The sequence below is a fragment of the Pollicipes pollicipes genome, unplaced genomic scaffold, assembly GCF_011947565.3.
Source record: "Pollicipes pollicipes isolate AB1234 unplaced genomic scaffold, Ppol_2.1 Scaffold_4881;HRSCAF=5763_pilon_pilon_pilon, whole genome shotgun sequence".
NCBI classification, from domain to species: Eukaryota; Metazoa; Arthropoda; class Thecostraca; order Pollicipedomorpha; family Pollicipedidae; genus Pollicipes; species Pollicipes pollicipes.
The window spans coordinates 53,211,242-53,222,853 of record NW_023596576.1 but is presented as its reverse complement, the minus strand read 5'-3'; the positions used below and the strand labels follow the sequence as shown (position 1 = coordinate 53,222,853).

Genomic DNA, 11,612 nt, shown 5'->3' with positions numbered 1-11,612 from the left:
AGCGCGACCCGCATCCGTCGAAGCACACACCAGCGTGATCTACATCCGCCGCTTAACGCGCGCGGCGGCACCAGAGCGGGCCCGTCGCCGGGCTCAGCCGACGTCGCCGACCGTCCGGCGGCGGCCCGGCGACGCGTCCCGCTCCCCGCCGGTCGGGGCCCGGCAGCCGGCCTCCGGCGCGGCCGCTGACACCAGGCTGCTACAGGTCGATGAGGACGTCTGTGGGCGGCTCGACCCGCGCCGGGCTGGCGGGACAGTCGTCCACGCAGTCGCTGTCGTCCAGCTCCACCAGCGGCAGCTCGACGCCACCTGTGGACCGGGCCGCACTGGGGTCAGGGCCGAGCTGCCGCTCGCCAGCCCAACGGAAAGGGCACGGCGTGCCAGAGACCGGAGGAGAACCGACTGCAGACGGCTGAGTTCAGGGAGGAAACCGGGAGATAGGTTCCGCAGAAGACATCAGGTTTGGGGTTGGTTGACGTCATCAAGAGATCTCGATGCTGGACACACAGGAATCCAATAACAAATGTGTCGCATTTGATATTCAGCTCAAATATAAGCCACACCTGGAATGTACCACAATACGTTGAATAAATTTCGGGTTTCCCGATCCCTCATCGTTACACGATTCCCGGACTGATGTTCGGCATAATATTTCGGAATGCACTAGAAACCAGAAACAGCCGCTCCCGTAATGGGGTGGGAAGCCCGAGCTTGCACGGCTTTCATTGGCAATGAAAAAGGCGGCATGCGGAGAAAACATCGCTTTGTAGTTAATGGCATGGGGATTTGTGACATCTCTAGATTCTACTTTTCCGCGAGGAGCTTTCTCCACACTGTAATAATTATGCTAAGTTTCGGCAAATGTATAGGCCTTATGGGGAGAGCCGGGGGGGGGGGGGGGGGAGAGGGGAGGGGGGGGGGGGCATGGGAACGGTTCTTTCATTACGACGGTGTTTGTTTATTGCGTCACCGCCACAGACAAAAAAAAACCGCAAAAGTGGGAATATTCTAGATGTCTGGAACTTGTTAAGATGACAAGCCGCTTTTGAGAACATTCCTTAGCTCTTTCTAGGAAAACAAAATTGTGTTTTTTGGTAGACTTGACCGCATAAACAGATCTCTTCACATCTGCACGACCTAGAAAAACGCGAGGAGTAGAATTACCTAAGCTCTCTCGGTTGAATGATAAATCCAGCGAATGGTTGAAATCCCCGGGACCAAAGACGCTGAGGGCCAGTGCTTCTGCCATCTGTAAAAGAAACAACGCGTGACCCTCTTGGAATACATGACAAGCCGATCAACAATACACAGAAAAAGCCATTGCAGAGCTCGAACAGGCAGAGGTTACAGTGAGCCGAAAGTCAGAACACAAAACTGACAAAAGACAAAAAAAAACTGACTGACAAAAGACTGACAACACTTCATAACGCGCTTACATCAGGAGTAAATTACAGAATGCTCCAGCTGGATTTTCCCAGCTGAGATTAATTCGGATCAGGGCAAACCTATATCAAATACATGCAACACTCCAGATGCTCGGGCAAAATACACGAGCTTGCCCACCAGTCAACACGTTCTCCACAATCCTGCATACCGACACCACAACACAGGCGCCGAATCACCGGCACCCAACGCCCATCCCAACTTTCGCACCACCCCGTGCGCCAGACACTCGCTCCGTCCCCCGTCCAGACTGACCTGATCCTCCAGCTGACTAAAGTTGCTCTCGGACTGGGCCGCGGGCGCCGCCAGCTCCGGTTCGGGAGCAGGCGGCGAGCCGGAGCCGGCGTCAACGACGGGCGCGTCGCACTCGGCGGCGGCCGACGGCGGCGGCGGCGGCGGCGGCGACTGGCGCAAACTGCGGATCAGCGCCGAAGTGCGCTGGCGCAGGCGCACCAGCTCTGCCGACGGCGAGCCCGCGCCGACCGCCTCCGCCGCCGCCGCCGCCACTGGCGCCGGCTCGCCCGACTCGGCCAGCGACGAGACGGAGCCGAGGCTGGGTGAGCCGGACGTCCAGTCGGCGGCGCCGGCACCGCGCTCGCCGAGCGGCGAGAACAGCGACGAGCACGAGCTTAAGCGGGCGTCGGCGGCGCCGCCGGCGTTCGGTGCGGCCGCCGCGGCCGCTGCAGCGGCAGAGGGCCGGGCAGGGGTGACGGAGCGGTCGGCGGCGCCCGGAGAGGGCGAGGCGAGCGAGAGCCGCAGCGGTCGGCCGCCGATAGCCGCCGGCGGCGTGCGGGCGGAGCGCAGGGTGCTCGTCAGTGTGGAGCCGCTGCTGAAGCGGTCGCTACTCGACAGCTCGACCTCCAGCGAAAGGTCTGCCTTCGTCTGCAACGAACGCGCGTGCCGGTTAGTGTTGGCGCTCTGCCTGCAATCAGTGACCCAGATTGAAAACGGCACAGCTGAACTTAACCACTGAAGAACGAGTCGCATGATCGTGTGTTGAAAACCTTACGGCGGGGTTGTTCGTGCCATTATGATCTCACCCTCGTCACCGGTAGCTTGTTTGTTGCAGACAATAGGTTCCCCACAGGAGGTGGATAAATTCGCATCGACTGATTTAAGCAGATCAAACACAAAACAGGTCCAATGAATTCGCACACATCAGGAAGACGTTTCCAGGAATGCTTCCAGTGTAATTGACGCCATTACTATCAAGCGAACCTGCACGGACTCGGTTGGAAGTCGTCTCAGACATGCGGGCCTGGCCAAACTTCATGGCTGGGTAATTAGAGCCAATCTGAATTTGATCAACGTGACCTTCGTTTTATCGCGGAGCAAACCCATGAACTCCCGGGCCCCAATACACACTTTCGTTTCTGCTGCGTTCTTCGGCAAGACTGTGCATATGTGTATCTGGATTGGAATTGAGCCCACCATACCGTGGTGCCTGGCGGTGCCTCAACATCTAACACGGCTGCGTGTCCCTGAGGAGCTGGGCGTGGCGGGCGACCTCCCGACGGCCTCACAGGCTTCCCTCGTGCCAGCGGCTGCCCCTCTGCGTACGGTTTACCGGCAGAGGGAGCCGTGCGCACGGCAAACATTCACGGCTCAAAGCACCGGCGTAATGGGACGCGCCTGGCTGGCTCGTGCAGGGAGGCGGCCAGGCGGAACGCCAGACGTCCGGTGACAGCACGCCTGCCGCCCTCAACACAAGGCCAAGCCACAGTCAGGCCCCGGCAGACTGTCAGCCGCCACTGAGTACCGCCCATGAGTCTGAACCGCGTGATTCGATGTCGACTCACGGCTCGACGGCGGCAACAGCAGCGTGCCCAAGCCCCGCGTGATTTTATTTCACGTGGCGCACCGCGCTGACGAGATCACCGCCGCTACAATGACTCACGACCGCGAGGTCCGTGCTGGCGCGGCATGCACGGTCAGTGCGGCAACGGAGGACAACATGCCTGTGCCGAACAGAAGCTAATGCCAGAAACAAACATCGATAACTAAGGCTGCTGAGGGGTAATATTATAAGCTAGGTTTTACGTAACAATCAACGTCGGTAGTGACTGCGTAAAGAAATACTTCCCTCAACATGTGCATTGTTTTTGCTGAAGTCTGTCAGGGGCAATAAGCTACGTAAAGTCAGCCCAATTGGACTTCCAAATGATTCCAGAGCCGATGAACTAGAGGTGGAACTGTTCACTGGAACTGGAACCGCTGAGAATGTGAAGTGTGCAGTGCATCTCACAGTACTTGTGCGATACACTTAACAGCAGCCCGCGTGATCGCATGCAAAAATGTCAGACATCAGGAAATCGAATCATCTCACAGCTCAAACCACGGATCACTCGCTGCCACCCACCTTGCTATCCCCGCCATCCGTAAGTGGCAAACGGTACATGTGCCTCAACGGGTGGTCGCTAGGCGGCGCTGGCGGCGCCGCACTGAGGGACCAGTTGGGCGTACGCGGCGCCAACAGCGGCGGCGGCGAGCGACTGCGCGAGCGGCCGGCGCGCGCCGGTGTCGCGTCGCTGGCCAGCAGTCGGTCGACGCGTCGCTGCGCCGCGTCCGTCTCGGCCTGCACGTCGGCGACCAGCCGGCCGGCCTCACGCGCCATCTGGGACGCCTCGCGCACCAGCGGAGGCAGCGAGCCGTGCAGACCTGGCGGCAGCGGGCGCACACGCTGCGGTCACGGACGGACACGGTCGCAGGGGCCCGGGCCTGAACTGATGGGAGGAGCGCTGGCGGGATCGCGCGTCGCACTATGTTTGCGACGCGAGGAATGAGACGGATTGAATTGCACCATTCACAACTGCACGCATGAGCAAGGTGAGATAAGCGGGGTAGCAAGCAAGCGGGGTAAGCTGTACACGTGCTCATTTTAACCAACAGATAAGTAAAAACACTCGCGAATAACGCTGCAGAAAACATTGACATTGACATTGACAGCGTCTTACTTTTCAGCTCAGCAATGGGGCACTGCGTAAGGAACAGCTGAAGCTGGTCTACCCGCTTCACGAACGTCTCGAAGAACGCCACCAGGTCCAGCTTGCCGTCCAGCAACAGCTCTGACGGACCCTGCCACAGCAGAAAGTGAGTCTGAGGAGCTTGGCCCGGCGTGGAGGCCAGCGGGGCACGGCTGGTGGTCGGTCCCAGACCGACCAGCACGGCCCGGCGACGGGCCTACCTTCGGGGGCACACTGAGGACGCAGCGAAGGACGCCGACGAGGACAGCGGTGACCGCCACTTCACAGGCAGGGCGACGCGGCCACCGCTGGGGACGGCTGCTAACGACACTCAGCGGCCCGGCGGACGGAAGCTCAGCGGGACTGCGCACCCGTCCACGGCAGCGCAGGATGTACGCGGACGTGTCCTCACTCCCCATCATATCCTCCTATCATATCCTCGTATATATCGTATCCTCGCCTCCTTACGAGCATCCGATACAAGCCTGTACCGAGACGCGTTTTGCACCACGTGACTGACGAAAGCCGTGCTACGACGCAGGCCACAGACACCGCCAAAGTCGCACGGACACTCACGAATAGCAGCAACGGAAGCAGCCAATCAACAGGGATGCAGTAATTATGCACCAGGAACAGCAAAGGTGGGGTGGGCACGTCAGGTAAACATCCCGTGTGCACACTTCGGGTTGGCCCGGGCCTTGGAGCCGCTCAGACGACGTGCCTCAGACTCGGACAGACAGACTCAGCCTATAGCTCAAGCTGGGGTATACTGCGGTGAAGGTGGGTCCGCCGCCAGATGGACCGTTCGCCACTGACCTGAGCTGCGTCTGCCGGCGGTAGCGGGACCAGCGTGTGCGCGTCCACCACCGAGTCAGCGACGGCTCCCGACACGATCGAGTCGACCACGCTCCAGCTGAAGGCGGCTTCGCGGCAGAACTGGCGCAGCCGCTCCAGACCGGCCTCCAGCGCCGCCAGGTGCTGCCGAGCCGCGGCGTACACGGCTGGGGCGGCGCCGGGAGGGCGGCGTCAGGCGGATACAGGGCCGAGCGACGGGCCGCCAGGGACACGGCACCGGTCAACAGACGGTCAGCCCACACCGCTTGAGGTCGGCCAACCACCAGCGGTCACATCCAATCCCCTCCCCCGACGGCCGACCATCTCAGTGACGTTTTCGCGGATGTAGAGCCACTCCGTTGGCAGGCAAGCCCGGGGTACCTCACCCCAAACACCGCCCTTGACTCAGCGCTCCCCACGCTCGCTTCTGCACACATCAGCCGGCGGCCCTGGAGCGGCGGCTGGTGTGTGCGGCGCGCGATGTACTGACCGGGCACCACCTGATCCGCCTCCTCCTGCAGCAGGCGGTGCGTGAGCTCGGCCGGCACGCCCGACACGCCCACCAGCCGGCCCAGCTCCTGCGTCAGGCTGACCGCGCTCTGGCGCAGCCGCCGGTACGACGTCGAGAACGAGCTGTCGGCGGAGGCGCTCGGGTCACCGGCGGACGCCAGAGCCAGCGCAGGGCGAGTCACACACCTCAGACCGGGCGGGGAGGGAGGGACGCGCCGGTGGGCGTGGGGGCGCACCGGCGGACGCCAGAGCCAGCGCAGGGCGGGTCACAGACCTCAGACCGGGCGGGAAGGGAGGGACGCGCCGGTGGGCGTGGGGGCACACCGGCCGCCACGGGACTGTCATGTGCCAGAGAAGACGCCAGGCTGGCGAGGCGCGTCGCACGTGCTGGCACGACTCGGTGGCAGGCTCCGGCACATACACATGCCGGACTGGCCGACTGGCTGCGACTGACCATCTTCTGACAGGCTGTGAGAGCCAACATGTTAACTTACTACAGAATGACAAGGCCAGTTGGTAGAATATATTTTCACAACAGGCTTCATTACTTGAAAGCATGCATCCCATGCAAGCAAAAGTATCATAGCGTGGAGGTCAGCCAACGGCGTCGGGCGACAAAAGGCACTACGGGTAAAAGGGTAAAATCGTCACGACGACCAGGCCGCAGGCCGCACTGACTCGGCGAACCGCTGGTGGTGACTGTGAGAGATCAGCTTGCGCTTCTGAAGCTGGACGAAGCGCTGCTTGCTGAGGGCACAGGAGGCCCGCAGCGCCCCGTACTGGATGTCGCCGCTGCCGCGCTCCAGCAGGATTTCACTGCCCGGCAGCTCCCGATCTGGAGCGGGGATGATCAGACACAGTCAGCTGCGGTCGGAACACAGCGATCGCGAATCACGCAAGCAAAGGCTTGGATGTTGGAGCCGTAGAAACTTTGGCATGACATAACATGACCTGCCCAGGTAAGATCACTAGTACATGCAAGCCCATGCCACCAACACTGTTATACAGCCACGAGCTCAATACCATTGTTCTCGCTTAAGTAGCTCATCGCTACCAAAATAGCTGGATCAACACTAGTTAGTACATCCACGTCATCAGACATGAGCCTGACGATTCAAATGACTGACGAACCTAGCTCCCTCAATGTCTTCAGCATCACAAACTGTGTTAGCGCGAGCAGCAGGTCCTTGAACTTGCGGCCACCAGGCGACAGGAACAGTGCTGGGTTTATCACGGGCATGCTGGCGGCATCTGGATCATTCTGAAATATAAATTCAGTATGCTCGTGGACCTGGTAGGACAAACTACAGGAATGTGGGTAAAGAGAGCACGTGACCATATTATAGCCGAACCTTTCTTATTGTGGCTGAAAAACGTCACCAGAAAACAGCGCTAAAAGGTTACAAAGACTGCAGCCAACTTGTCATTCATATCACTTACGGATGTTTATCGCGTCACAAGGCCGGCGACGTCCGCCACCCCAGCGCCGTCCGTCCCCAGCGCCCACCTGCTTGATCTCCTTGAGCCAGGCGACCACCGCCTGGCGGTACACCGAGCTCTGGCGTTTGTCGTGCACCGGCCAGCAGTGGCGGAATGTCTGTCGGCAGCGCTCCTCGTCCAGCGCGCGCAACAGGAAGTGCACCACCGACTGGAAGGCGCGCTCGTTGGCGTGCTCGAACGTCTCCTGGCGGTGCAAGCAGACGCGGCGGTCACGACACGCCGCACAAGTCAGCGGCGCAGCGGATTGGCAGAGGACGAGCGTCAGTCCAATGGCAGCTGGCTCTGAATGACCTGTAGTCCTCACATGAGGTAAAGCACAGCATTACATGCAGTGATCTTCAGCTGGGTGCATTTTTAGCATGGTTAAGCCATCAACAAAACATGATTTTTTGTGTGCACGTTTTGGAGCAACCAAACCATATAGCAGTTACTTACATCAGAAAGCAGAACTTTGGAGCCTGATGCTTCTTTCTCATACCCCAGTAGGCATAAGTTGGAATGCAGTAGTTCGGCAACACTCATTCTGAGGCAACTGGTCCTGTGAAAATAAGACAGTGGAATGAGATAGATCTTGACTGAATGACTCAGCAGATGCTACCACATATGAATGATGCAGATGTATGCTGTGAAACATGCAGCTGTTGACTGTCCCATGTTCAGCTCAGAAGGGCAGAGGTTTTTCGGACGCCATATGATGCTGGTGTCCTGACAGGTAAACTTTCGGAGTTTGGTCTATCTGCCACTACATAATTTTGACTGTGGTCGGACTGGACGTGATATACTTGCATCACAAGTGGTAATATATACACTTTTGCTATTATGAACTAAAATACCCTAGTTATGAAAAATACATGTAAAAAATTGGTATGCTATGTTATCGACCAGACTGGTTTTGCCATTATCGCCTATTGATTGCAGATACGTAGACCCCGAGCAAGCAGTGGTCTCTTGGTTGTGCTCCCTCTTGACTGTGGACATTTACAAATTGACCTATCAGCACAGTGTGAAAATTGGCAGTCAAAACACTTTATTTTTTAAAATCCCTGTGACAAGCTACACATCCTGCATGTCCTGCATGTTCCTGCATGTCCTACACATCCTGCATGTCCCTCCACCATTAGAACACAATCAGGCTCAGCTTTGACTGACAATTCAGGCAGCCTAAGGACAAACCAGTGTTAACTGACTAATACACAAAATCACCTGCATAATTTGCAACATGTGCACCCCACTCATATGCTACACAAGACTTTGCAACATACTGGGTTCATTTTTATATCATGCCAAACATAAATGACCCTTGATAAACTAAGAGTACCAGTCACAAAAAAACATCAAATAATTATTAGAATGCATTATGAAAGTAGCTAAAAAATATTTTAAACAGTGGTCATAATTGTGAGATGAAACATTTTGCCAAAGTTCATGAGAAAAAACAACATCACAGTCAGAAATGAGCATTTTCATAGAGCATTTCAATGACTGACATTTGTTCTCACAGGGACAGATCAATTGAGCCAGTTTGAGAGCGGAGGATTCCAAAAACACACACATCTCTTTTAAAATGTCAAAATATAATGGCATAAGCATGATTTGCAACATCACCTGAGCATAACATTAGGGTGCCTAAGCCCTCCTTGCCACACCTAGCTGTTTGCTACAGAAACTCTCCCCAGTCTGAAAACATCCACCCACAATGTTAGATGCCATTATGACAGTGTGCTGAACATCAAATTCACATGCACCAACTCAAGCCGAGCAAAATTAAGGTGAATTTTTGGATGCTTTTTACACAAAACATGTTTTGAAGAATGTTTTGCCTAAATTACCTGCAAACCATAATTCATCCAAACATTTGCTCTCTGTGCACAGGTTGGTACTGACCAGGCACCATGGGAAGTAATGAAATAAGGAACAGGTTTGATAGAACCTCAAAAGAACTGAAGTGCATCAAAAATAAACAAGTGACAATCCACAAAGGCAAGGGCAGCCTGAAGACCTGATGCAATATGTAGCAGTTGCCCCAACTGCTGCAACATTATGCTGTCCAATCTTGTATGCAGCTGCTAACATGACACCTGTGGCCAGAGGTCCACCAGCACAAATCACATACTTGATATGAAAGCTTGAAACTGTTTGCTCACCCTGGCTCCATTGCTGTCTCATGCACTGAAAATTTGTTTGTGAAATAAATAAGACATAAATATGTTATAAATATATACTATATTAAAATATATTACAATAAATAAGTAAATGAATATAAAAATATAAAATAAAATAATCTAATACAAAACAACAAAATGTAAAACAGTGATATTGAACCTTAAGACAAGCAGCAGAGGTAATCATAAAATAAAATAATGTAATACAAAACAACAAAATGTAAAATAGTGATGTTGAACCTTTTCAAGGCAAGCAGCAGAGGTAATCATATCTCGGAAGAGAAAAAATTACAAGGAAAGTGATACCCAGCTTCACAGCTCTTCAAAGAAATGATTGACTTCAGAGACTCGCCTAATTTAAATGCACTGCAAAGCTGGCTACACTGTGTGACCAGTAAAGATTACCTGCTCTTATATGGGTACTTGTACTTAACGTTATAGTGTTGAGATTGTGATGTTGTGACACAACTAAAATGATGTTCCCTCATTTGAAATGCCCTCATTCCCCACACCTTACATGACACACATTAAGCTGAGCATCTCCTCAGGGACTACTGATACCGTGTCAAGAAATATCTGCAGGTGACTTAACTTAGATCGAAGATGTTTTTCTCTCAACGCACGCTCGTAGGGTGCCAGTTATACCACGAAGCGTAGCTGGTGCGCAGGATTTAGCAGTTTGAAAACAACGGCGCCGTCTTCCCATCCATTCTGTCTAGCGTATACATATCGAAGAGCCCAGCCCAAAGGCAGTAACGTACCAAAGGAAAGGAGGAATCGGAATATTTCAGCACACGAGCGACCACGCGCCACCACCGTCATCACACCAAACAAATTTACGCTTCAGCGGGCTCTGAAATGTTTTTTGACGCACATCCTTAAAAACGGCGCGTTATTTCATAGCTGCCATATCCAACAGACGAACCTACCATATTTGGTCCGAGAAACCTTCACTTCGAGAAAGTTTTTTCCTCGCACGGTTCGTCAGCGTGGATGGCTCTTGTTTCCACGTCTTTGGTTTTTGGAACTGAATTGTGAAATTAATGCGACCACGAAAAACGCAGCATGGCACTATATGTATGCGCTCTATGAAACGATAAACGATATATGCGTTGTGGGCTCTATATGGTGTGTGGTCATTGGTAATTTGCGGCACATATTCTCGTTATAGCTCCTTTGTTCGCGTGATCGGAGTTCAAACCATGATTTCGGTTACACATCACAGTTCGGCTGTAAATTGAGGTTGTCCAGTACATATCTCCCGTCAGAAGACTGTTCTTTCGCCGTTTGAATAAGCGTGGTACTCCCATGCGCTAAGTGAATGTTCCTTATCAGGAGGCGGATCTAAACTTTTGAGCGTAGAGGCAAACCGTTCTTGTACAATGTCATTTGAAATACCTTGTGGGTCTCACATCCACACACATGCATGCTTATTTCCATGTACCTATCTACCTATCTGTCTATCTATCTATCTATCTATCTATCTATCTATCTATCCATGCATTTATATATCTATCTGTCTACCTATCTATCTATCTATCCATCTATAAGGCACGACCCCAGGGTTTTGGTTCAGGCTTAAGTCGTGTTACACGTGGAACAGCTGTGTGTGGGTAGCACACGACAATCTGTGCCGGAAGGTTTGGTGTTATGATGAAGTTTTCCGTTTACTGGGGGATTACGAAAGTAATTGTTGGAAACATGACAGTGCATGCACATAATAGCATGCGTCCGGCCGTTGAGGGGATGATCTTTGGGGGAGGATGGCTTCTTTTTCCATGGATCCACAGTTGCTCTTTACATGCACCTACCTTGCAATGCTGCTTCTTCAACGAGCCGTCGATGTCATGATCACACATTGATGTGTTAGTCACATCTACATACAGATCTGATCGGTATCGCTTAGACGATAACTTATACATTACCTCTTCGTTATCACGACTTATTTACGGTTCCCAGGCAAACTGCCGAAAGGCAATTTGATAGGGAACTTCGAATGTGAATGTGAAAGGCTTGAGTGCTTTTTGCCGCCATGTTAAAAAAGCGAGCGGTATGTTGATACAGGGACGAATCCAAGATTTTGTCAAGAGGGGGAGGGAGCACGCAAAATTGTAGGTGCACCTAAAATCCCCCCCCCAAAAAAAAATCGCGTTCCAACCATTAGATTTTAGGTTTCTTAGTATGCTATTCCTTGTATGGG

General features: G+C 53.7%; 1 protein-coding gene and 1 long non-coding RNA gene across 2 annotated transcripts; both read right to left on the bottom strand.

Moving 5' to 3' along the window:
- Window positions 1-144: 144 nt before the first annotated feature.
- Window positions 145-1,774, bottom strand: LOC119100890 (uncharacterized). Its single transcript, XR_005094476.1, has 3 exons — window positions 1,699-1,774; window positions 1,165-1,249; window positions 145-309 (listed from the first exon to the last, which is right to left on the bottom strand). It is a non-coding gene; the product is annotated as an uncharacterized LOC119100890 (long non-coding RNA).
- Window positions 1,775-3,997: 2,223 nt separating this feature from the next.
- LOC119100591 (HAUS augmin-like complex subunit 6) lies at window positions 3,998-10,248 on the bottom strand (the record flags this gene model as incomplete). The annotated part of the gene is made up of 9 exons (XM_037223672.1): window positions 10,174-10,248; window positions 7,686-7,788; window positions 7,258-7,434; window positions 6,882-7,011; window positions 6,429-6,585; window positions 5,731-5,873; window positions 5,223-5,407; window positions 4,398-4,518; window positions 3,998-4,101 (listed from the first exon to the last, which is right to left on the bottom strand). Coding segments are annotated over exons 2-9 (1,104 nt in total), but the record flags the coding sequence as incomplete, so codon positions are not given.
- Window positions 10,249-11,612: the final 1,364 nt, after the last annotated feature.